Source organism: Lagopus muta, chromosome 6 (genome assembly GCF_023343835.1).
Source record: "Lagopus muta isolate bLagMut1 chromosome 6, bLagMut1 primary, whole genome shotgun sequence".
NCBI classification, from domain to species: domain Eukaryota; kingdom Metazoa; phylum Chordata; class Aves; order Galliformes; family Phasianidae; genus Lagopus; species Lagopus muta.
Genome location: NC_064438.1, coordinates 45,451,652 through 45,478,948, shown reverse-complemented (window position 1 = coordinate 45,478,948; position 27,297 = coordinate 45,451,652). Strand labels below are relative to the sequence as shown.

The window sequence follows — 27,297 nt, the reverse complement described above, 5'->3', positions numbered from 1 at the left end:
TCTGGGGAGTTCTTTATTTTATTAATGATTTTGTAGGTAAAGTAGTAATATGCCACAGGAAGATGCTTTTGATTTCCAGTTTCGTTCCATGTCTTTACTTTCTTCTCTCAAAAAAAGTCATTGAACCTTGTGCAGTGCCATTAAGATTTGTTTCTGAACTTCATAGTATGCAGAAGTGAATGGATGGTTTTTATGCACTACTTTGAAAAAGGCTTTCTTATTCTATGGATATGTTTTAGTATTATTCCTCTGGAGTTCACTCATTCATCTTTGCTTTTTGCCATTGCATCCTTCTGTGCTGAAGTCACCTTTCACTGTATTTTTGATTGTAAAGTCAAGATTGTTTTCAAATTGTTCTCCTGTTTCTCTAATTTTTGTTTGTTTCTGATTTTTAGGTGATTTGGTTTGGTCATTTATCTAAACCTTTGCATGCTGTAGGCACACTTCCTTTTTTAATGAACAACACTGTATTTCCATGGTCTTGATAAATCTGTAATTGCTTAAAGATGTGTGGCAGTTTTTTTTTTTTAAATAGTGCTTAATTAGTCAAGCTTTAAGGAATCACAGAAAATGCTCATCGCTTCCTCATTAACTAACTCATTTACTTTCTCTCTGGTGTCTGCTTATATGTTTACCCACAGCCCATTTAAAATTACGTGTAACATTAATTGTCACAATGGAGGAATACTACGTGTTTCCTTTACTTTGAATTTTTCATCATGCTAACTGTAATTAACCAGCACTGACAGCTCCCTTATCCTCTGTTCTGGAGACCTGTGCTTATGACTTAAAGGACTTTTAACACTTAAAATCACATTAAAAATAGAATGCTGGAAATAAAACCGTTCCAAAGGAAAAGTAGCCTAACCTTAATGAGGGTGCCTTTCATATTGCTTTGCTTTGATTTTAATTTTCATTGTTTCATAACTTCTTCAGTGGATTGAGTAATTTTCCAAAACCTACTTCCTTGAAATAGAAAGCTGATATCATTTGAATTAAAATGGCTTGGAGTAACTGGTACCAAGCCAGATCTGTACAGTGACAGATTTATTGAAAAGCATGAGGTAAAAAAATTTGTAAGACAGATTTCATTTTTATTTTCTTCTTTTACAGATTTATAGAAACATGAAGCTGTTATTGTTCCTCTGCCTTTTAGTTGTTGGGATTCATTCCAACATTTATCCCTATGAGCCTTATCACCAAGTTGTAAGAAACCAAAATCAAAGAGGAAAAGAAAACCGAAACATGCCACAGCGGGCTGTAGGGATCCGTGTTTGTCAGTTTGCTTGTTGTTTCTACAAAGAGATTTCTTCTCATGAAAACAGTGGAAATATTTTCTTCTCTCCTTTGAGCATCTCTACTGCCTTTGCAATGCTGACTCTTGGTGCCAGGTCTGATACTTTGGCACAGATTCTTAGGGTCCTTCACTTTAATCCACGTGAGATTTCTGAAAATGAAATCCATGAAGGTTATCGTCAACTCATACAAATGGTAAACAGAAAGAATGAGGGCTTACAGCTTAATATGGGAAATGTCCTGTTTGTACTTGATCGACTGAAACCACAACAAAGATTTTTGAATAACCTCAGAGAATTCTATGAAGGTGAAATTTATCCTATGAACTTCAAGAGGTCTGATCAAGCCCAGACGAAGATCAATGGTTATGTAGCAGAAAGAACCAATGGGAAAATCAAGGACCTCATAAATAACCTTGATCCACTTACTGAACTTCTTCTCATTAGTTATATTTATTTTAAAGGTAAGATATGCATATCTAATTCTCTGATTTCATACATTATTTCTTCAGATCAGTCCTGGACTTTTTTTTTTTCTTTCAATATAATTTCTCATAAGGAATCATAATGTGTGTTCCTTTTGGTATTCACTCAATTATGAACAAAGCTACCAGCTTGATGCTGTTGATAAGTCCTAGGAAAATTTAAGACAAGTTTTCCTTTTATGTTTGAATATATACATTTCTTTTCTGGTAAACAGTAATCAAAATATACTTTCAGGAAGGCACCTCTGTGTACTAAAATATGTACTCCCATAAATTTTTTTGATATATATGCACTTTCTTTCATGCTTTGATAACTAGGAATTAATTTTATCTCCAATTCAGTTGGTTGTTTTTTGTTGTTATTATTTGGTTTAACAACTTTAGAATTAAATTCAAAGAATACTGTTAAAGCAAATCTTAGCTTCTAATCTAAAAGAAAATTCATGCATTTAATCAGCAGTTCTGCTGTTACTGTGTATAGTTTCATACCTGAAGCTAGACATATAAAAACAGTTTTAGTTTCACACTGATGTTATTTTTTACTAACTTCAATAATAGTGTCATTAGCATCCTAATGTGTCTAAAGGCATAGGTCTTCAAACTTCTGCTTTGTTTTTTGATTCACAGATATTAAACTTTTGCTGTGAAGAAATGGACTTCCCCCACCCCATCCCCGTATAAAATATAAGCCTATTGACAATAAGCTTGCTTAATTAACTTATGCAGTCTGCTTAGCTACAGCCTACAGATCTTCCCAAAGCTTTTTTTTGATTACTGATCTAACAAGAAGAAGAGAAGCAAGTTTGTAAGGATCAATAAGTGGTTTAGTAACAGTTGTTGTTAGGAGCATATCTGAAATATCTTTATACTAGCACACACAGTATGAGGAACAAATGGGAAGAACTGGAACCTTTGATCTTTTTCCAGAGCTATGATAGCAATGGTATTAGTGAAACTTGGTGAATTGAATCCCTTGAGTGGAGTACTGGAATGGAGGGTTATCAGCTGTTCAGGAGGGACAGGCAGGGCAGGTAACGTGGAAGTGTTTCACTGTACGTAAGGGAGAGATTAGACTGTATAGCCATTGCTGTTTGTCGCCTACAACAGCTGTTAAGGGTGATGTAGTAGAGAGCCTCTGGGTGAGGGTTTAGGGGGAGCAATAGCAAAGCAGATTTCATTGTGGATATCTACTACCAGCAGTGACCCAGGAAGATATCATGGATGAATTATTCTGTAGGCAGTTAGGGGAAATCTTGGGCGTGGTTGCTCTCACCGTTATGGGAGATTTCAACTTCCCAGGCATAAACCAAAGATACCATACAGCTGCACAGGCTGGAAAATTCCTAAAACATATTGAAGATAACTTCCTTCTTCGTGCCACAAGTACTTACTAAGCAAACTAGAAAAGACGTCCTCCTAGACCTGTTGTTTGAGAATAGAAATTGTCTTGTGGGAGATGTGATGATGGGAGGCTGTTATTATAAAATAGTTGAGTTCAAAATTTCTGGTATAAGGAAAAGGTTGCCAACCTGGATTTTAAGAGAACAAACTTTCAACTACTCAGCCAGCTTTAGGAGCTTTGAGTTGGTTATGAGAGCTGATCCTTTTTAAGAAACACCTTTTAAAACCACGGGAGCAGGCAGGCAATCTCATTGCATTGCAAATCAAGCAAGCAGGGCAGAAATTCAGATTGGAGGATCCAGTGAGATCCATGGGGCCTAACATTAATTTCAGAGTACTGAAATAATACCGAAAGAGGTAGAGAATGTTATAGGTGGATTCTCAACAATTTACTGAAAATCTTGGTTATCTGAGGAGAATCTTGCTGATTGAAACCTTGCCAATGTTATATCTGTCTACAAAGAGCATGAGAGAAGATTCAGGAAATGTCAGATCTTTCAGTCTAACCTCAGTCCCTGGAAAATTAAGGATATTATCCTGGCAATTATTGAAAGGCATTTAAAGAATAAAACTATTATCAAACCTAGTAGTCACCAGGGGTGACTAAGTCCTGCCTTAGTAGTTTGATATCCTTCCACAATGAATACACTCACTTAGAGGGAAAGGAAGGCAGTAGGTGTAATCTTCCTGGAATTCAGTAAGGCCTTTTATACTGTCCCTCATATTCTGGAGACACTGTCTAGCTGTGAGGTAGAAAGATTCATGCTATGTTATGTGATGATCTGGCTCAACAGTTAAACTCCAAGTGTTGAAGTGTAAAGGGCTACATCTGGCTGGCTGTCATTAGTGATGTTTCCCAGAACTCAATCCTAGAGTATGTTCTGTTCAACATTTTTATTGATGATCTGGATGCAGGAGTGGAATGCAACCTCAGCAGTTTTGCTGATGATATTTACACTGGGAGGTGCTGTGGAGTTTCTGGAGAGATGAGAGGCCTTGTTGAGGGATCTAGAGAATTTGGAATATTGGGCAATCATTAATGACATGAAGGTCAACAAAGGGAGATGCCAAGTACTGCACCTGGGATGGAGTAGTACTGAACACAGTTACAGAACACTGATACAGACTCGGAAATGAGCAGAAGGAGACCAACCGGGCAGTGAGGGAATGATGGTAAGAGCAGTTCAGCATGAACAGCCAAGGGAACAAACTATATTTTGAGGTCTTTTAAACACAGCACAGTCAGCTGTCCAGAAAAAGGTGGTTGTCCCACTATATTTAGCATTGGTGCAGTCTCACCCCTGGTGCAGCTCTGGGCTACACACTGTGAAAAGGAACTTAAGGCCCTTGAAAGTGCCCAGAAAAGGGTAACAAGGATAATAAAAGGGCTGGAAGACATGTCTTTCATGAACAGGATGAAAACACTTGAGCTATCCAGTCTGGTGAAAAGGAGGCTGAGAGGTGGCCTGTAGTGCCCTAAGCATGGGAAATGGAGGTGCCAGGCTCTGCTTCCTGTTAAATCATGATAGAAAGTGAGTGGATGGCACAAAATTTCACCAGTGAAGGTTCACACCAGATATGAGGAAAAAATTATTTCTCATAGGAATGGTCAAACACCTTAGGAAGCACAAGCTTCATAGCAAGGTGGTTGATGTTCTGTGCCTGCCAGAGTTAAAGAGGCATTTGTACAATTCCTGTATTAATATATTTTAATTTTTGATTAGCCCTGAAGAGGTCAGGCAGTTGGACTTGATGATCTTTGTAGGACCCTTCCAACTGAAATATTCTAATTGTTTCAAACCCTCTCTCTCTTACTCATTTCATCAAATTCTGAAAACCAAATGAGGAAAATACTTCAGATAATTTATCCGGTAGAAATATCATGTAAGGATGTGCAAAGAAGTAGAGCCTCATATGACTAGGAGGGAAAGCTCAATACACAATAAGGAAAAATCCCTGAGAAACTTCATATTATGAACATACTTCTAAAGTCTTTTCCATTCTCTATACATTGCAACTTTTTGTGCACAGCAGTGGTAACTTATCTCCCCCCTTTTTTGGTGTAGCTTAGTTTTTAGAAGTCCTTCCCCAAGGACAAAATTCTGGCTATGTTTTCCTGGCTCTCCAACAGTGGGCATGAAGTTCCACCATAGTGCACCAGTCCCTTATTATTGCCTCACTGGGATGATCACCAGAAAATATCATGCTTCATTATTCTTTTTTTGACTTGAACTTGTAAAACAATTGACAGAGGTGCCATCCCTTCATGGCAGCCTCCTAAGAAAGAGGAGACCATTACAATAGATGTTCTGCCATATAGGACTTTCTTTTTTTCCTCTGTTTTAAAGCTTAAAATCCTGAGTAAAGCCCTTTAAAATCAAGTAAAGCCCTTTAAATCAAGTAAAGCCCTTTTTGAAATCAGTGTTCTCCCTAAGCGGAACGCCACATGAAATTTGACCTGTGTCACATTTCTTTGATTCATTTTGGTTTTGTTTTGTTTTGTTTTTCTTTAAACCACGTCAAAACAGAAGTCCTGTCTGTTGTATGTCTGATGATAGAGGTCCCCAGTTTTTTAATGAAGGTTTACAGAAAATCAGTCTGTGACATCAAAACTGTGTTACTGTGGTCACTATTAATTAAGAAACATGAAAGTGTTATTGAAACTGTTGTTGATTTATATTTTCATAGCTCAAGACATGAAACCTCATATCACTGCCTCAGAATAGTACGTGTGTTGTTAATATCTGTTCCACAAATGGTGGAAATAGTAGATGATCAGTTAATTTGTACCAAGCTGCCTAGAAATCATTGTTTAAAAAGAAGTCAGAATTCAAATGTAATCTTGTTTCATTTTTGTTTGTTTGTTTTCTTGTGGAGCTTACTTATTTTATATTTTATTTTATTTTATTTTATTTTATTTTATTTTATTTTATTTTATTTTATTTTATTTTATTTTATTTTATTTCTCTTTATTCACTGAACCAAAAATGATTTTTCCTCTTCAAGGTAAAATTTACTGCAGAGCAACACTTCTTTCTTTAAAAACAAACAAGCAAACAAAACAAACAAATCCAAAACTATTTTCCAGACTTTTCCAGCTCAGTCTCCAAAATGGATGAGACAGATAGTTGGAATTTGATTTATAAATTTGTATCTAGAGAGGATTCAGTGTGGGCGGTGTGTTTCACCACAACTAAGTGAAGAGCTCTTGAAAATATGAATTTTTGAGTATGACAGTATGAATGGTTTATGTTATTTTGTTTTATTTTTTAACCTAGTAGTATGATAGAATTTAATTCTTCATGACTTTATTGACCATCAGAAAAAGTGGCATGTAAAACTCTTCTCTCTTCAACTAATCTGAATCTCTTCATTTCTTTAGAGAATTTACCCCTTCATAAGTTCCTTAGGTGTGAAAATAAGGAAAGAAGATAATCTTTTTCCGAGTTCCCATTTAAAATTGCATTATATGGGGGATTTGTAGGCACTGTAAAACTATCTTCATAGAGAAAATCACACACTTGATAACACAGTTAAATTTATTCTGTCTGGCTGTAAAAAGAGGGGATTTTGTACATCACAGTCTACATACTGTGTTGTTATTGAATTATTCTGAGTATTCAGTAAGTACAAGTGCTTATTGCAAACTGACTTATCTTTGAATCTTATCCAGATATAGCAGTTTATGCCTCTGCAACTGTATCCTGTCATTCCTATATCCTGTGTCTCATAGTATCCTACAACTCTAACTCTTGTATTTGAAGCTGAATGGGAAAAACCTTTCAATCCACAATACACTAAAAAGGAAAGATTCTTTGTGGATGGGAACAAGGCTGTTGAAGTCCCAATGATGTTTGGAATTGGTGCGTTCAAACATGGCTACGATGAACAACTGTCTTCCACTGTGGTGCAAATGGATTACAAAGGAGGTGCTTCAGCATTTTTTGTTCTGCCTGATCAAGGAAGAATGAGGAAGCTGGAAAAAAAACTGTCTTGTGAACGTATGGCAAGATGGAGAACATTAGTCTCAAAAAGGTAAAATTCTACAGTTCTTGGTTCAGATGGTAAGAAAGGAGATACATTTTAATCTGCTGAGTTCTGATAAAGAATCGGGATACTATTTTAAATTCTATTTTAATCTATTCAAAAATTTCCTTTGACCAAATCTGAAATTTGACTTTCTGATACTCCTGTGTTTTCACATTCATACTGCATGAACTGAAAGCTTTCACTGCTACAGGACTTTTGCTACTCTCACATTCTGTTTCCTGAGGTCAACTTCTGTAGGTCCCAGTTTTCTGCCTTAATACTTCTAATCATTTGTTTGTTTGTTTGTTTTGTTTTGTTTTGTTTTCTTCTTGTTTTTTGGCTTTCTGTTTCTCTTTTCTATTTACATCTAAATTCGTATTACTTTCCTTAAGACTTTTTTATTTTTCTTGGCTCTTCCTTTCTCTTCGTACTTTTATCAGTAATTACACATTTAATGTTGAAATAGCAATGTTCATGTGACAATTGTGAGGACAAAGTTCAGTGATAAGTGTATAGATCATCTAATATGTTGCAGAGCCATTGAATTCAGGCTCTCTGAAGACTTAGAAAGGCAATATTATATTAAGGCACGCTTGCTTCAAGGTTACATTGAGACTAAAAGACAAAGTTCATTTGCTTTAAAACAGCACATCTTAGACTTCTGTATCCATTACTGTTATACGTAGTAGTAGTCTTTGATGGGGAAAAATATGTGCACAAGCATGGGCAAAACATGTTTGCAGGATGAAGCCCTTGTATTCTTCAAATTTATGAATACATCACATAAGAGATCTTCACACATCCACGTTTGAACACTGTTTTGAATTATCAGTTTTCAAGACAAAAGAGAACCTTAATATCTAAAACAGTTTCACGCTTTTTTACTCTAATTCACTGACAAAACTTTTCAGGAAAAAAAAATCAAACATTTTTCATTTAAAAAATTGTCAGAAATAAAACGCATATTTTTCAGTGCAGCTTTACAATTTTTAAACTTCTGGGAGCAGTTACGTGATTGGTCATTTTCACTATAGCACAAATCAGAAACTGAATCAAGTTACTTATGAAGCATTTTTGCCAAAGAAGTGCAAGTTACCTTTAAAATCACTATGAGAGATACTAAATAGAACACACATTTTTTGTTTCATTTCCCTTCTTCCCCCACATGAAATAACTTACTTTAAAGCTGTGGATGGGAGATATAGCACTTTTAATATTAGAAATGCATCCCTATCATGAGCTTGTTCTACACAACTCTCCATCTTTCCTCATGCCAACTCTCTCTTGCAAACCAATAACTTCAACTCCTCCCCTTTTTGCCTGTAGTTCTCAATGTAACTGCTGTCATTTAGAGCTTCTGGGATGCATCAATAAACGTCTTTGTTATGAGATATGGAATGATGTAAGAGTTTGGGAAAAGCTATTTTTGTCTCTGTTTTTATATCTGCAAGCTGATACTGACCCAATTTGTAGTACTGTTCATTAGTGTTGGCTGCAGAATGGGAGATAGTGCCAAAGTATAGGTGCAGCTGACTACAGACATCTGAGAACAATTTAATGGTTGAACTGTGGAGAAAACATTCTTGCCTCTTCTGGAAAATGTATCCCAGTGCTTCTTGCCCAGTCACATTGTTGCTATATGCTTTCCCTTTCCTGAGTGTTGAAAACAAGTAGGGGCTTGTGAATGAGCGTCTGTAAGTAATAGAAAGATGATGCAATTATAGTTGCCTCTCCTTTGAGTCAGTAATCAGTACCATTAGAAATTAAGTAGGAGATCATAAAGCCATTTTCAATCCACTAGGACTCTCATTTTTGATTACCAGCCAGACTTTGCATTCAATCTGTGGAATGTGCTATGGTGAAAGCACAAGCCTTTCCCTTTCCACTTGTCCATTGCATGGCTCGTGTTTTGGCTAGTTTCACTAAGTGCTCCACACTTCCTTGCCCTATAAACCTGAACCTGGTTTATGACCAGAAAACCGTATAGACAAATCAGCATCATCAGAATGACTTCTGACTGAACATGCTGCTTGAAAGAACAAGGAAGAAATGGGATGGAATGGAATGGAGCTGTAATTAATTTATTGAAAGATTAAAGTAGTCACTTAAAAAAAAAAAAAAAAAAAAAAAGAATAAAGTAGAATAAAAATGAATAAATTGGGCATCAGATGACATACAATTATCTTTCTGAGTAAGTACTTGATGTCTGTGTACTTTTTTGTTACTTTGTCAGCTACACGTTGCCCTGCAACCTCAGTATATCTTGTTATCTTTTTTTATTCTTAATTTCTATGATAAACTTAGTGGCACAGCATTTTTTTTTTTTTAAATAGCGATATTTGAGACACCTGAAAGAATCTTTTTCATAAGGCATATCCTCTGTATCCTCAGTGATGGAGTGTGTGTGAGATCTTTCCTGAAGTATGCAATATATGGTTAACTTTTGACAAATGAAAAGCTTAGGAGGCTCGTCTTTACTGCAGTATTAGCTCATTGCAGACTAGAGACCCTACCTTCTGAACCATCATTGCTGCTTGTTATAAACATTCTTTCCCTCTCTCTGATCTAATATACTGTATCTCTCTTATTCCCTTGATGAATAAGTTCATCAAGGCCAAGTGCAAGGTCCCACACCTGGACTGGGGCCATTGCAAGCATGAATAAAGGCTGAGAGATGAGTGGATTGAGAGCAGCCCCAAGGAGAATATAGCAGTATAGGGTGCTGAGAAGCTCAGCGTGAGCCAGCAGTGTGTGCTTGCAGCCCAGAGAAGGACAACCACATCCTGGGCTGCATCAAAAGGGGGATGGCAGCAGGAAGAGTGAGGCAATTGTATGCCTGTACTTCAGTCTTGTCAGCCTCCACCTGCAGTGGACTACTGTATTCAGCTCTGGTTCTGAAGCATAAGAAGGACAAGGACCTGTTGGAGAGGGTCCAGAGGAGGGACACACATTTGTTCAGAGGTCTGGAGCACCTCTTGTGATGACGGTATGAGAATGCTGGGCTTGTTTAGCTTGCAGAAGAGAAGGCTCTAGGGAGACCTCATTACAGCCTTCCAGTACCTGCAGATGGCCTAAAGGAGAGCTGGAGATGGACTCTTAATCAGAGAGAGCAGTGGTAGGAGAGTGGTTAATGGTTTTAAATTAAAAGAGGCAGATTTAGATATTAAGAGGAAATTCTTCACTGAGGGAGATGAGGCACTGGCACAGGCTGCCCAGAAAAGCTGTGGGTTCCCAATAGCTGGAAGCATCTAAGGCCGGATTGGACTGGGCTTTGGGCAACTTGATGTGATGGGAGGTGTCCCTGCAGATGGCAGAGGAGTTGGAATTAAAATCATTCCATGATTCCATGATCCCCCATGTAGAGTGACCCTGCCAACAAAATATCTTCAGAGAGAAGCAAAATTACTCTGCCTTCTACTGTGATATCATGCCTGAAAGTTTAATTTTATTCTTGCGCTTCTTTTTCAGCAACTCAGTAAATTTGTATCTTCCAAAATTCACTCTTCTTGGGAGATACAACCTAAAAAATATTTTATACAAAATGGGCATAATGGATCTATTCACTGATAAGGCTGACCTATCTGGTGTCACCGGACAACCCCAGCACAGAATTTCCCAGGTAAGTGATATTGTTTTTTCTTTTCTGTTCCTATGGTTATTGATGTTCACATTACAGTGTTTTTGAATATTCATGGTGTAATACTAACATGAGGAAGATTCATTTTACCTGAAAAGGCAGCAGTTGACACACAGAGTATTTCACCCATATTACTTGGGCTGTCAGCAGAATTGTATTGGAGTAGGTTTCAAGTTTCAAATCTGGGAGGCACTTTTTATCAATGTGGGGACACATTATAAAACAGACATTACAAAATCATTGTCTCTCCACACTTAAGTGTCCTTTTGCACACTATTGTTGCAGTCATTACTTTGCTGCTTCTATGCATGTCTAACTTCTTAGTGTCAGGCCCAGGCAAAATCTATGGATAAGTCATGCGTCAAGATACATAAAAGTCGATGATCAGGGCTACCCTGCAGTGCAAATTCATTGCCAAATATAAGCAAAACAACTAGGTGGAATTGCAGGTGAAAGTTAGTGAATTAGAGTCTCTGAACCTCAAAATTTTGCTACTATACTAGAACTTGCAAGTTTCTCTGCTCTGTCCTTCTATTTATAGAACTCCTTGTTTGGCCCTAATTGTCACAAGATTTTAAGGAAGATGAAAAAAAAATAATGTCAGGATGCTACTTGTTGTGCTTATCTGTATGTTAGTTCTTCAACTGTACAAACTTGTCAAAAAATTCAATGTGATTTTGCTCTCTTTTCAAATTTACGCTAGCTTTGTAGATTTGCACAAGTGGCAACATGAAATACAAAAACTAAACAAAATTTTAAAAATGGAAAAATGCTGTTTTTATGAGCAGGAATATGCCTCTTCAACAGATATGCGTTCTCTAAGATGAAGAAAGCCACAGTTCATGTAGTCTGCTGATTTTTCTTCCCTGAGACTGCTCTTTTTGTGCATTAGACTGATAATTTCTTATTAATAACTTCTCCAGACACTTCTGGATCAGTTCCTCTTAAGATAACTGGTTTTGTACCATTTTGACTTGTAACATATCTGTTTGTTCACAGGCTATTCATCAGGCTGTGGTAAAGGTGGATGAGACTGGCACTGAAGCAGCAGCTGCCACAGGCATGGAAATAGTGCCTATGTCCGTTCCAGTTGTCATTAAAATGAACAGACCCTTCTTATTGGTCATAACTTTAAGGGACAACATACTGTTCATGGGAAAAATTGTGAATCCTCTGGAAAAAGAATAAGCTAATATACACAATAGGTATGCAGTTATCACCACCATTAAATCCAGTGTTTCACCTGATGCACTTGGCATGGCTACAGAGGGCTCTCCACCCCTTAAACTGTATTATTCACTCCTTTTTTTTTTTTTTTTTTTTTTTTTTTGTAGATGTGACACCTCATCAATTTAAATTGTCATAGTTGCATATTTGTTTGGACCTTTTTTTTTTTTTTTTTTTTGTTAAAGACAAAGGTTGCATCCAGGTAAAATTATCATTAAATCTGGAACAGAATAGGCCTGTGTGACAGTGACAGCACAGATGGATTTTCAAACAGGGAAGATGAGGAGCATGTGGGTGGAGAAAATTGTGCAACCCTGCTTCTTCCCTCATAGTTGTGGCTGCCTTCTCACTTTTTTTTTTCTTTTTTCTTTTTCTTTTTTTTTTTTTTTTTTTTTTGGCATTGATTGACAAATGGGTGTAAGTTATGGCACTTGGCTACTTGTGCCCATTTTCCTACCAAGTCTAGGATAGCTTTTAACGTCCATAGTGCTTACTACCTTGAACAGTGCCATTTTCCAGTGACTCTGTTACTTCCTTGCATCTTGGCTGTTGTGGTAGCTGGCTGCTACAAAGAGATTATAAGAAAGACATGTCTTTCCCTTGCATATGTCTGTCCACTGTTTCTGTAAGGCTTCCCAAGCCATACTCGTTCCAGGGTAAATATGTCAGAATTGGGTCTAAGAAAGGAAGATGTAGATTAGATCTCTGCAGTTCAACTCCCTGGAGCAAACATTTGTGAACCAGATACATGGCCTACAGCAGCCACAGAATTTCTTCCAGCCCCTGCCTGAACCAAAATCAGCTTCTAGAGGAAACACTAGCCATCTCCACAAGGTGCCAGTGCCCATTGAGATACCAACTGGCCCTGTGAGATCACCCATGGTAGTAAGCACCACTGCAGTATTGTTTGTAGGATAGAGCACCCTACTGGTAGCACCTTATACCCCATTGGTGACTTATACCATGTCTTCTGACATGAACCCTTCTGTTCCCAGACTATCCAGTAACATGATATTGGTACTCCATTTCTCATCTGCTTCATGGTTAGTATAGCAGCAATATTATAGGTTATGTTTTCTCTATTAGGATATACAGTACCGAAAGTCACATTCATAATGTACATGCTTATTTATTTTTCCTTTTCTGTCTACTTTTACTTCTTCTTTCAGAACATCTATCAGTGTTTTATTTCTGTGCCCATGTTCATGATATATATCTGATTTCTGGTTGCAGGAGGGGTAAATTATTGACTAAAATGGGTTTGTGTGTTAATGGGTGTTAAGCATTAACAACAGTCTTTGTACTGTCTTGAACTACACAGAAAAATGTACTACAATAGAAGAAAAACAGTGAATAAATATGACATTAGAAGTCTCTAATTTTGCTATTTTTTTTCTGTAATTCTGAGCTAAAAATTACAAAAATGGTTAAAGCAGGATACTGACCAATATTTCTTATTGACAGTTGTCCATATAGTGCTCCATGGTAACACCAGCAATGATCTTAAGAAAGCTCACTCTCTTTGGTCTGAGCAGAAAATCCATGTTCAGTGCATAGCACTATTCAGTGCATAACCTCCCTATTAGGAGGAGAAATTGTTGAGAGAGTTGGACATTCCTTTGATTTATTTGAAAGGCAATGTACAATGGTGCTTATTCTATTTTACCAAACGTTTAGCTTCATATGTGCCTTTCATCATCTCTATTCGAGGAAAAGGTCTCTCTCAGCTCCCTTTGAGAGCTATGTTATGACGTTTGGTATGTGTACTGAGCTGCGGATCTTGTTTCTTCAGGTACCTTATTCCATAAACAAAATATGTTGCCCTTAGCTTCTGTACTGAGTTGATATCATCAAAAACATAGATCACAATATTTTAAAAAACATACATACTTCTAAAGACTATTAAAGAAAAAATGAGATAATTTCTTTAGGATCTATCAGCATATTGTAGAGGAAACCATTTCTTAATAAAATCACAATGATATAGCCGGGAAGAAAAACTCACCTGTGTGGTATTCAAATTGGACAATAAGGAAAAATAAACTCACAGGCTCCCAAAATAAAGTTAGATATACTCAGTTTATTGTCATTTGTCTCTGATCACATCACTGGATCTCTAGATAATCTTAACAGAGGGCATTTTTCTACAAGGTCTTAGAGAACTTTTAATTCTGTATTTATCTGTGCACACTGCAGATAATTCCAGGTCACAGTAGTAAGATATAATCAAATATTGCAGCTTGCTTTCCTTAAAAATGTGTAGCGGTAATAGATGTACACCCCCAAAAAAACACCAAAACCAAAAACCACCACCAACAACAAGAAATCAAACCAAACAGACAAAAAAGGCCAACTTCAAAAAGAATGGTAAAAAGAAAAGTATGCCAGAGTAGAAAAGTTCAATCCATTGCAGATGTACTTCCTTTGCAGTGGTTGAGCCTTAGGAACAATTTCAAGTTGAATTAACAGTAGAAGAGATTTTAGGGGGACAGGGAGAAGGGAACGAGAAAGTAACAACTAAGTGCTAAGTATTTATGCAAGAGCTCTTATCTGTCTTAAGAAAAATATTAAATCTTTCACTGTTATGCACCACTTAGATTGGTCTCTATATCAGAGTGACAAAAAGTTACAAATGTAACATTAAAAATAAAAAAAAGTTTGCATGTAAACATGCAGTGAAATGAAGATCACTTAGCCCAGTTTTTGAATTTTGGAAACTAGAATTTGTCGTCGTATGAATACATATGACAAAACATTCAAGAATTAATATGGCTTTGCTGAAGAATTCTTTGAAACTGTTGATACGTGTGTGGATTGCAAATTGATTGATATATTGCAGGAATTCTTCATAAGGATCTTTAAAAATATATAATCTAGGAGCACAGGGAAGATCCTTCTATGACTTTATAAGCAATAAGTTCAGGAAATCTTTCAGAGAATTCAGAGATCATTTCAGAATGGAATGAATTTTGAGGTGATATATTTTGCTGATGGTTCCACATTGTTCATGGTCTTAAAAAAACTGTATATAAGGATGTCATTGTACTGAATGACTGGCTGATAAAAAGGCATTTTATTGATAAATGATAGAAAAGTTTTTAATTTGGTAGCATCTGATAAAAACAGTATAGAACATTTTCATCATTTCAATTTGAAATTGCCATCAAAGCAAAAACATTCCTGAAAATGTTCTAACTTCTTTGAGCCTGTTTCCTTAAATGGAAATAACATCCTCAGACAAATTCCAAGAAGTTTTTCCAAGAAAATTATGCTAAGGGAACTGTAATGGGCAATAAGGAATGCAGGCACACTGAAGAATCTGTCTACTTGCATGAAAGTCCCGAAAGTCTCTCAGATGCAGAAAGAAATGAAGTTTGTGATGTACTTTGTACTAAATGAGTAATTTTCAGACCATGGATTTGTAGCTCAGCTATGAGCTTACTGTCATCAAAAAAGCAGAGAACAGGATTCCCATCTCAACAATTTGATGGACTTGGTTTTTATAGTAAACTATGAAGAGAAGGGTAAAATATTTTCCTCCTTTGGAAATGGTGCATCTTCTTAGGCTTATCCTGGCTTGTTGGATTCAGTTTCTGGTGAAGAGATTCTAGTTGTCATGCTTCAAATTTTACCTCAGAAGGAATCTTAATAGTTCAGAGGTCTCCAAAGAGCAAGGGATGCTAATTGTCATCTGTGCTGTAATATTTGGGTGTTGGGTTTGAAGTTATAGTAATTAAGAGTGTGGAGGCGAATTAGAAAAACAAATCTGTTTGTTAAGAGATCTATTCAATCATCATTAGTAGGAAAGCTGGAGTATTCACAAAGGTTGGATACCAGTTCAAACAGGTTTCTATAATCCCCACCCACCTAAACTCAAGCAAAGGCATTAATTTAATAACATTGCATCATCCAGGAAAAAAAAAACACAACACAACAACACAAAACAAAACAATGCACACACACTCTCACTGCCTGATCAATGAACTTGAGAGCAGGGCACTGTCACCTAGTTCTTATGACCCGATTACCCTTTTCTGATCTTTGCATCTGGGCCCTATCTCACTGACCCCAACCCTAGGACAGCTGTAATGCTCCGCTGCTCTGTGGAAAACACACCTGGGTATTCAATGAATATCAGTCCAGGCTTTCCCTCATCATTAAAAGTTTGCTTTTGATGAAGGATCTTGTGATTTTTTAGGGAATGCTTTCTCCATGATTCTTCAAAGGGCTCTGCTGGCCGACTCTCTCCAAGAGGATGCAAGGAATGGAGAAGGGAGGCTTGGTGCTACAAGGAAATGAGAGTTGTCTTCTGATGAGAGTGACTGTTGTTGAAAAAGAATGTTAGAATTGATAAGAATACATAGGATGCAACACTAGATAGGTCAACATTTTTTTTAGAGAAATTCAGGTCCAGTATCAAATAGTCACAATTCAAACAGTTTTCTGTTAAAATTAACTAACTTGAGATAGTTTTATAATGCATAATTCTGCGGAACAATGGCTCTTTATGGATTCAGCTAGTGCTTTTATAAGTCACATGATGGCCTAAATCTTCCTGCATAGCTAGAAGTTGTAGTCAGAAGAAAGTTGACTTTACACTATATTCAAGACAAAACTGAAAGCTGACACCTTTCTGTGTTTTCTACTTGGTGGATTCTTTTTTTTGTACCTACATCTCCAATTAAGATCTTCTGTATGAGTAGAGAGACTGGCAGGGAGAAAAAAAGGCAAATTACCTTTGTGTCTAGCAACTGCATTCTGGGTCCTTTCTTTGGCCATTAGCCAAAGTCTATATCATGTGCCTGGGCAGCTGTGCTTCTGAGTCACACAGTAATGTCATTAGTATTTACTTCAAGCCACTTTGATCAGCCATACTTGATCAACTGCATGGCTAAAGGTAGGCACTCAATTTGGTATTGCTTAGAAGTACAAAGGAAGTATAGGAAGCAGCTCAGCTGAGATGGTCCCAGATAGCAGGGTCAGTAGACCTACCTGGAAGATGAAGAACATTTTAATGAAGGCTTTCAAAATAATGAAAGTTGCTTAAGTCTTGAATTAGTCATTGGGAAGGTTCTTGTTAACTATATTTTCATGTTGTATAGAAACATATTTATTACAATTTTAAGTGCTATATTACTGCTTGAAACCCATAATTAATTGATTATTTTCTTTCTTTCTTTAATTCAAGAACATTATTAGGAAAGAAGGATGGGCCACTGATTACAGCATTTGGCTAGGACCTGGAAGTTTCTGCTTTCCTTCCCAGCTCAGCCACTGATTCAGTCCATATAAACTTAGCTTCCTGCCTGCATATAGCTAATGACAAAGGATGACAGTCCTTCCACTCTTTGTTTATACTGTCAGTACAGGATTCTGATGCCAAACTGCAGATAAATAATTTGAGCTTAAAAGCACAACATCTACAAAAGATTGAAAGTAGGAAAAAGGTTCAGATGAAATGCTCCCAACTGAAGGGTTTTTACATCAAAATGGAAGGTGAACAAACCTTCCATTTTAAACACAACAGTTACATACATCTACTAGAGCACCTCCCCTGTGAGGACAGGCTGAGGGAGCTGGGCTTGTTCAGCCTGGAGAAAAGAAGACTGTGGGGTGACCTCATTGCAGCCTTTCAGTACCTAAAGGGAGACTACAAAGAGGAGGGGAATCAACTCTTTGCAAGGGTTGATAACTGCAGGACAAGGGGAAATGGTTTTAAGTTGAGGGAGGGGAGATTTAGGTTGGATGTCAGGGGGAAGTTCTCTGATTCTGTGATTTTCTCATTCAGTACTCTTGTGCCGAACAGATAACAAATATTTGCATTTCTTGGTCATGAAATAAAAAGTTTTGGTAAAAACATAGGCTCAGAATGTCCTGTGATGCATACAAACTATTACTATTTGCAGTTTATGTGTGTTTTCTCATCTCCTTCTGTGTTGCTATGCAGGTAACACCTTTTGGATGCCCGTTGTAAGCACATCAGCACATTAATTTTAAGAAAGCTTGCAACTGAAGGATATTTCCAACTTCACTTTGAAGCTATATAATTGAAGCTGTGGTCCCATAGATCACTGATTTTCAAACAGTGTATTACTGTTACCAGGGGAGGTGCCATGTTCTGAAATTGATAAAATATAACCTCGTTCTCATTAAACTCCATAGAAGTAAAATGATGCTTAAGGCCACTGAGAGCAATTTTGTATTTTCATACTGTTTCTCATCTTATCTAAATGAAGAAATTTAATGTGTTATTTTCATCTAACACTAAGACGAAACTGGATTCCAGCAGTGTTAGTGATGTTTCCAAAGCCAAAGCTCAGCTGCTCAACAGAGCTGGCAATTCTTCTGGAATTTTCAAAACAGTACTTTGCTCATCAGGCAGTCCATCCCAGCCTGAAGTCATTCCAATATTTTCAACTTTATTTGGACAATGAAAATGATTCCCAAAGATTTTTATAAGTAAGATTTTAACTTTTAGTTTTTATTTTATTTTGTCAACTGTTTTGAATATTTTTTTCCTTTCTTGAAAATCATTCAAACATGAGAATTTCAGAATACTTTAAAAAAAACCAACCAAACAAACAAAAAAACAAAAACAAACAAAAAAAAACCCCAAATACTACTATTACACAGATACACAAGTCTGAAAAGAATCTCCACCGAAAAGCTGCTAAATACAGAAATAGTGAAAAACTGACCATCTTTTAAAAGAATCTGATGTCTGAATAAAGGTTTCTAATGCTAGAACATGCTTTCTACACTTCTGTTCCCTTTCCAGGAGGGCTCCTGTCATCTGTAAAATTCTGTCTTGTACACCAACCTGCACACTTTTGAAGCAGCAGTAGGAGGAGAGAAAATTATCAGCTACAAAAGCCTATTTCTTTTTTTAGCATAGTCACCACCCTTAGCTATGTGTTTTTGCCAAAGGTTTCCAAGTGCCTGTATTCCATGCTCATAAAAACCTGCACCAATGGAGATGACCTGCTGTCATCGTTGCCACTGCTGAAATGCCCCACCCACTGCCTCCCTGTGCTTACATCCACTGTTTGGTCTCCAGAAACACTCAGCAAGTTTGAAACAAAAGAAACTGTCTGGAAGCTGCTTGCAAAATGTCTTTAAATGCATGAAATATTGTATAGTTAGATTACTCCTAAAGATGTTGAAGTGTGAGATGGGGTGTGGAATATTTACAGATATACTTGAAATGCACAACAATAACATAGATTACATAGTTATGTAGAATTTGTAGCAAGTTGATTGTGGTCTTAATTGGCAGTAGTAAACAACACAACTTTGATTATTTAAGTATTCTGGAATTTTATTCCCATTACAAATAATTAAGAAGCAGGATCTAGTACAGTAGAGGAATGACCACTATGAATCCAGTTAATGTGGTTTCATGACATAGTTTGAGAGCTGAAATTGTGATTAGCAGGAAGGTGAGACTGTTACTGGCTCACGGCTTTGCAGGTCACACCTGGCACACAACATTTTAGTTTAAAATTGATGCTGCATCTTATTTTTCCTGTTATAAATAAATGGAAGGGAAGTGCCTTGTTATAATGTAGCCCAACATAATTGTAAGCTAGACAGTAATTACAGACCCTCCCAAGTGAAAAGAAAACAAGAGGTATATATCCATTTTGTAGCACAGTTTGTCCTTGACAACCATGACCTTTTGTTCACTTAGGCTTTGATGAGTAAAACAATTTATGTGATTGTGATCTTTTACAGCCTGAATTAAAGGAAATAAGTACAAAGAAAAAGGAGGAAAAGAAGGAAAGAGGAAAGCAAAGAAGGGGGAATGTCAAGACAAGATTTATCCATGAATGAACATCTTTTTGTTTATCTATGTATTGACTAAGTTATTTATGTATAAGGGGAAAGTGGTCACACATAGGGAAATATATTTCATGTGACCATTGGCATGTCATTACTACAGTCAGACAGAGAGTGTACAGACAATTTGGTGTCCATTTTCAGTTTTAAGGCCAGGAGGAATATTTGGCTGTGATCAGAGTTTGGGGGAGCACTCAACTGCAGCAAAGTATTTTGCCGACTGTTGGCACCAAGCATTAGTTGTTCCAGACAAAAATACCTGGCTTCCACTAGGGTCCCAATTACAGTGTTTACGCTAAGCCTCCACTTAGGAGGAACAGACAGAAAATCACAGTCAATGTTCAAAAAGCTTGGTTACTTAAAAAATTATTCGGCTTGGCCAAATTGTAGGAACCACCTTTGGAGATACTATGTAACCAATATTTGCTCTCATCTCACCTCCATCTCCATCCAGTCCTTTTGTTGTTGTTGTTCTGTTCTGTGCTATATCAGGTCTGTTTAATATTTAACAGTGGAAATTAATCGGAAGATGATTTAACAGTACAAATAACAGTGTGGAGAAAAGCGTGGTCTGTTGACTGCAGAAGGGCTTCTGCTTTTCTAAGTGCTGCAAAGACACTTTTCTTAAAGACTTGAAAGTGATGCTTTCTGTCTTGGTGACTTTTCATGTTAGGTTTATTACAACTGTATTCTTGTAAATTTGTTATGTGTGGATGTTGCTATGAAATATTAATTTGTAAATAAGGGACCAGTGGGACCTACTGGTCTAAGGGAATACGATCTGAAATCAGAATAAAACAACAAAGTCATGGGGACTTTAAGGAGTTTTGCAAAACAGAATGATGACGAAATCACCCTTTATGTTATATACAGGCTATGCTGTGACTCAAAATTTGCATCATCCCACTAGTGACTGAACAACTAGGTCCACATACAAATTCTTCTGTTGACTTAATATATAAACCAAATTTCTAAGGCTAATCTCTCTAGTAAGGACTGTTTTGAGTTTAGGGATGGATGAATTTAAATTTAATTGCATCTATTATTCTCATAGATGAACTAAGCTGTGGTTTAGCGCAGAATTGATTTCTGAATTTCCAATTAAAAATACATCCCAGAATTAATTATGTCTTTATGATGTCTTGGCTAACCAAAAAATCTTAGTGGCTTGAGTTTTCTAATTTCAGAATGTTAAAGTTAATATGTTTGACATCTCTAAAGAGAAAGTTATGTGGGGAAAACTAGGTGACAATATTTCAGTTCTGGTATTCCAAGTTTTGGTAGAAGTAATGCTAAGAGAGGTTTTGGAATCAGCCTGTTATCAGTAGAAGTTAAGAACAGAGTTATGCCTAACAAATGCAGTTAATCCATATTCTTCATATACTTCAGAAATTCTTTCCAATTTAGGTTAATTCATGTATGGAGGGAATAAGTGGTGATGACAGACAAAAAACATCCTGTTTTTCACTTAATTTCATGATTTTTCCAATAGCTAGAGATGGATAGTCTATGATAAGTAACAAATACTTTTGAAAGAGACTGTGCACTATGTTGTTTCTTCATTTATCTGGAATATTGGAAGATTTTATTTTGTTTTTCTGGAAGAAAGGGAGAAAATTCTGATTAAAATAGCTGCTAATGTTTGATTCATATTTCCATCTATGTCCATACTACACATTTTGTGTTAGTGATATTAAAATTTTTTGATATTAAATGTTTGTGTTTTGATATTAAAATTTAACATGATCTCATCTCACTGCAGGTCACAGCAGTTGTCAAATACAGTGTGCATATTCACATTCCAGGAAATATAAGATCATAGATTTAGTATATACATTGTCTATAAACAAAACAAACCAAGACAAAACAAACAGTAAAACCTACAATACAAATAAAGAAATAAATAAATCGGTTAATTACCAAGAATCCTGCAACTACAGGAGCTAACAGAAACTTTACCTAGATCTTGTTTAGGAGGTAGGTAGAGTGAATCTGGGAATGAACAAGAGACCAATAGGACCTCACCTTATTAAGAATTTGGAAAATAAATTCCTAGAAGAGAATTCTAATAGACTTTTGGCTGGGAACAGGAGGAGTAATCATAACCATAGAAAAGCTGGAGAAAAGATTTTATGTCAGATCTGTAAGGTACAAAGAAGCTTATTTTCATAGATTCCTCAATTCTGAAAAGATCTGATGGGGGATACCCCCACAAAATGGAGAACTAAATTCAATTAACTAGAGAATTTTTCCAGCCGCTCTGAAGGACTGGAAGCTTGTGAAGCATTCCATGCCAGCATTAGAAGAAGAAACCCCGCATTTCCAAGGGGATTAATCTAGAATGTCCTTTGATTTTTGAATGGAATGTGTGTTCCTTTTGTCTTCCTGGACTCATGTACTTCCTGCTGCTCTAGAGGGAGCCACACATGCTATGCAGCTGTGGCTATCGGGTTATCAGGTGAGAGATGCAGTCACTTTAACAAGTTAGAAACATTTGTTGCAGACCCTGAAAGAGAGGATCTCTCTGTTCCAAAAAGTCCCTCACTGTCTGATATTTCCCATATATTTATACCCAGTTTTGAGTGCCCTGCTGCCATAGTATCAGTTTCTTCCAGGTTTTTGCCTTGCATTTTGCTTTGAACTTTATGTGTAGATTTATGTGAAGCTTTCATCCTTCGCTTATCAGCTGTGGCCAATGACTGGCCATGAGTTAGCAGTGATGAAGTAAACAGGAGTATGAACTTAGGGTGCACTGAATAGCTATGATAACTGATTGTGAACTCTCGAGATTCTTTGCATTTTCCAAACTATATTTAGGCGTTGCTTTGGAGTATTTGAAACCCACACACCTGCTTACTTCATAGCAGTGTGGTTTGTTCAGATGTACCCTATATGATCCAGGAAATAAAATATTATTATTAATAGAGATTATTATGGACTTTGACTCTAAACTTTCATTACCACTAAGGAAGAAAACTGTCTTTTCAGCAGAGTAGAAAATATAATTTTATTGAACCTGATGTTTTCCTCAAGATCTTGATTAAATTTGTTCAATCAATGTTGATTTGTTAATGACACAATATTATTTACTTATATACCTCAAATATTTTATGTATGTTGGATATTTACAGTTGTGCTATATAATATTTATCATGACAAACTATTCATTATTTCTTACTACCAAGCTCATCATTGCCTTGTGCTCATCTAATGGTTGTTTATTTTATAACAGAATGATTTGAAAAGAAAATGAAGTATCACCTGTACCTGTGTTTATTCCTGGCTGGTCTGTGTTGTCACACAGTGGCACTTTGAAAATGTTTGCCATAAAGTCAATAATACAGATCTACTTGATGGAACAGAAAATATATTAAAGCATAACTGTCAAAAGCAAGGCTCCAAATACACAGATTTTGCATTTAGATTTTACAAGCAGGCTATATCAAAGGAAGATGATAAAAACATTTTCTTTTCTCCTATAAGCATCTCCATTGCCTTTGCCACATTAGCTGTTGGCTCTAAGGCAACCACCCTGATTCAGGTATCGCATACATGATATACATGAAAATTTTCATAAAGTTTTAGCAGTACTGAACTGTACTGATGTTAATATCACATTAAATATAGGAAATGTTTTCCCAGCTATTGGTTATGAACTACAGGAGACATTTTTACAAAATATTCAACAATTTTATTAAGCAGATTTTTTTCTACTGATTATCATAAACCGGAAGAAGCTAAGCTGCAAATCAACAACTATATAAAGAAAAAAAAACAGGGGGAAGTTCCTGAATTAATTGCTCATCTTGATGCAAATACTATATTAGTTCTTGTTAACTACATTTATTTTAAAGGTAAAATATAAAATATTATATTCCAATAGATGATTTTGAAGCAAAAAAAAGAACTGTAGGGAAAGATCTAAACTGCGGAGGACTTTCAAAGTAAGGGTTTTATTTTGTCAAGAGCAAAGTATTTGATTGTTGAGAAGTTACTTGATTTTGGCATAGTTTGTCCAAAATTTGTGTGTGGAGAAATCTCACTCTAGTTGGCTGCCTCATAGCCATGGACACCTCATAGCTTGCAGTGTCACTGGTCTGGGACATAGAAGCTAAGGATGTTTCTGAAATGTCGATGCTGTGCCAGTCAGTCTATTAGGGGACTGACATCCTTTCACTGCCGGGATCTCTAGTACAGTGATAGATCTATTAGATATGTGTGTAAAATCTGGGGACCCAGGTTGAGGATCTGTGCTTATGAAACCCTGCTTTGAGGCTAGAATCCTTCATTCTTTTGAAGAACTCCTCATCAGGCTGTGGGCAGTCAGTGTGCATCTGGTCTGGCGCGTCTCCTAACATGGGAAAATGGAAGGACAAGAAAAGCATTACATTATACTGTGGCCAAGTCTTAAAGTAGGTGCATTTAGGTATCATAAAAGAAAAAACAAAAGATGGGGAAGTATGGCTACAACAGAAGCAAGATTCTCCCTCTCAGCTGGTCTTGATCAAGCTTTGGTTGTTTTTCAGCAAGACAGGACTTTATGCTAAACTTATTGCCCAGATAAAATGTTAAATCATGTGTTCAGCAGTATGTTGAAGTGACCTAGTAATATTCCTCTCCCATAAACAGTTTCTCAGCTTTCTCACATGTGGTCTGATTTATATTAGTAATTTTTATGATATTCATATGATCAAGTGCAACACTGTCTCCTTCTCCTCACTAGCTGCCTGGGAAAATTCTTTTGATTCTGCAAATACCCACGAGGATGATTCTTTTTGTGAATACAAACGAATGTGCTAGAGTTAACATGATGCAGTGAGAGTGACTACAATGGCTAGTATGAGCGGGATCTCTTTTGTGAAGTGGTAGATCTGCCTTCCAAGGGCACTGCACAAGCATTGCTCATTCTGCCTGATGATGGAAAGATGAAACAAGTGGAAAATGCTCTTTCCAAGGAAACAGTAGTAAAATGAAACCAGATAACTCTAGGTAGTTTAATTACTATATTTTAGGAAACAATATTAATAGAATGCATCAATTTCAGATCTCCTTCTCCTGGATTTAGTGTAGTAATTTCATAAATGGGATTTTAAATTATTCCAAAGATAAACCAGAGAGGAGCATGACTGATTAGCAACTGCAATCTCTCAGACTGAAAGAAGTGGACATGGTCTTGCAATGATTAACTGAAGACTTATTTGGCTACATTTTGGTTACTATACTTCTTTATTTTTTGATCGTATGTTGTTAATAACTAATTCATTTGATTCACTCTATCCCAGATTTTGTTCTCCTTTTCCCTCCTTCTGAGCTTTCTAAACTGGTCTGCTTTTTCTCTGTAATCTTCTAGCCACAAAATTCTGCTGGGCACATATGTCTTGACGCTGGGATGTCATTTTTATTCAAGTGTAATTAAAATCAAAGAACTGTATTTACAAGAAAATGGATTTGGGCATCTCTCTGGGTGTCCACATATAAATGCTAGCAGCAAAGAGATTAGGAATTAGAAGAATACTATCAACTGTCATTGAACTGCAAACTATCCAGCCTTCTGGCTGAAACAAGACTTCCATGTTTCACTGCTGTTTTGTTTTCTTTGCTTGAGATTACATCTGCACTTACCAAGTATTTCTATTAATGCCTCTTATGATGTCAAAGATTTCTTCATGGAAATGGGCATTACTAATGTATTCTCTAGTAATTCTGATCTGTCTGGAATTAGCAGCAGTCATACACTGAAGGTTTCACAAGTGAGTGGATGGACAGATCCAGTGATGGGGTGGCTGTCAGTGTTTCTGATCAATTTCATTAGCAAATCTCATGATTATTCTCAAGGGCTTCCATAAACCCTGGAAAAATTGATAAAGTATTGCTAGTAGAAGTCCAAATCATCTAAGAAAATAAACAACAGTTGTCATCCTGCTGTACTCAGGATTAGTGATCCTGAGTCTTCTCACCAAGATCTCCTTATTCAGTCCTGCCAAGGAAAACACTCCTTGCAATTTATTGGGGATTCACTATTACAAGAGAGTTTTGTTCAGAAAAGAGGTGATGTTCACCTCCTGTACATGATTTTGTATAGTAACTCCACAACATTTGTTTCTTTTCCCTCCAGGCAATTCATAAGGCTCTGCTGGAATTTGATGAGACTTGAACTGAGAGGCTGCAGGATAATTCTTATGAAACTGTCACTTCCTTATATTACCACCAAATTTAACAGACCCTTCATTGTGTTGATTTTTTCTAAAGCAACCAGCACCACACTTTTCATGGGGAAAATTGTTAGTCCTACTGTGAAGTAATTGCTGGGTTACTGGAAGTGCATTTTGCATGAGTTATAATGGCAGCTGTGTTTGCACAATGAGCTGATTAATTCTGCTATAACTGTCTACTGGTTGAGAAATATTTAGAATTAAATGAAGAATTTCAGTAGCAAATTGGTAAACAAACAAACCAATGAATGGTTTAAAAATATAACATTTTCCACTGCTGAATAATTCAAGTTATCAAGAAATTTTGCATATTTTCCTTGGAAGAGAGATTCTTGTAAAGAGTTTTGTTGTTTCGATAAATGTTTTCTCTCTTTAAGCAGTTCTCTTAGACCACTTTCAGTTTTGAGTTATTCAACACAAGCTTTGCTCCAGTGAGCAACAAACCACTTATAATGCAGTTATCTCTATCCTGGGACTTGCAGATATCAGTAGTCACCCGGGGTAGTCCCTCCAGAGTTCTTTCTCCTTTACATATCTCTTTGCTGCCTAGTTAGCTGTTGTTAACCTTCAATCAAACTCTTTGTCAATGTCATTCTAAAAAGACTTTAACAACAAAAAGTTCTCAAGAGAACAGACTCCTTCTACTGTAGCACTGTGTCTTCTTCTAGTCCACAGCGTCATCAGAAAATGGTGAAAGACGGCAACATTGAGTATAAACTGTCAAAGAATCATCCTGCAACAATGTTGTCCATGAACTATTGCTATGGCTGATGGATAAAATAAGCATTCATTTAAACCCATCTCTAACTTTCACTGTCTCTTGCTATAAATCTTTTAAAATCAGCACGGACTTTCAGTCACACTTATATAAAGCTGGCTGTAAATATGTTCTAAAGACTGTTAAAGGAGTACAAATTTTCTTATATGGAGACAGAAGTTCTTTACATTCTCTCCTGATGTACTTTCTTATTTTCAGAAACTTATTTTCAGAAATCCCATGAACTTTTTCTTCCATTGCAGGTCAGCAGATCTCCCACTCTTACTCAGAGGAGCACTTGCTGACCTGTATACCAACCTCTTCATTGTACAGTTACAGATCCATGGAGAGTCTGACGTCTGCTTTGAAAGCTGTTCTCCCACTTCACTACACCCTTTGATTCATGCCATTACAT

General features: G+C 36.6%; 1 protein-coding gene and 1 pseudogene across 1 annotated transcript; both read left to right on the top strand.

Moving 5' to 3' along the window:
• The first annotated feature begins 1,356 nt into the window (after positions 1 to 1,356).
• LOC125694882 (serpin A3-4-like) lies at positions 1,357 to 12,128 on the top strand. The gene is made up of 4 exons (XM_048948704.1): positions 1,357 to 1,759; positions 6,946 to 7,216; positions 10,679 to 10,829; positions 11,847 to 12,128. Exons 1-4 carry the CDS (start codon positions 1,372 to 1,374, stop codon positions 12,033 to 12,035), a joined length of 999 nt encoding a protein of 332 aa, XP_048804661.1. The 5' UTR covers positions 1,357 to 1,371; the 3' UTR covers positions 12,036 to 12,128.
• An 11,034-nt stretch (positions 12,129 to 23,162) lies between these two features.
• LOC125694881 (plasma serine protease inhibitor-like) lies at positions 23,163 to 26,215 on the top strand (annotated as a pseudogene).
• The last annotated feature ends 1,082 nt before the right edge of the window (positions 26,216 to 27,297 follow it).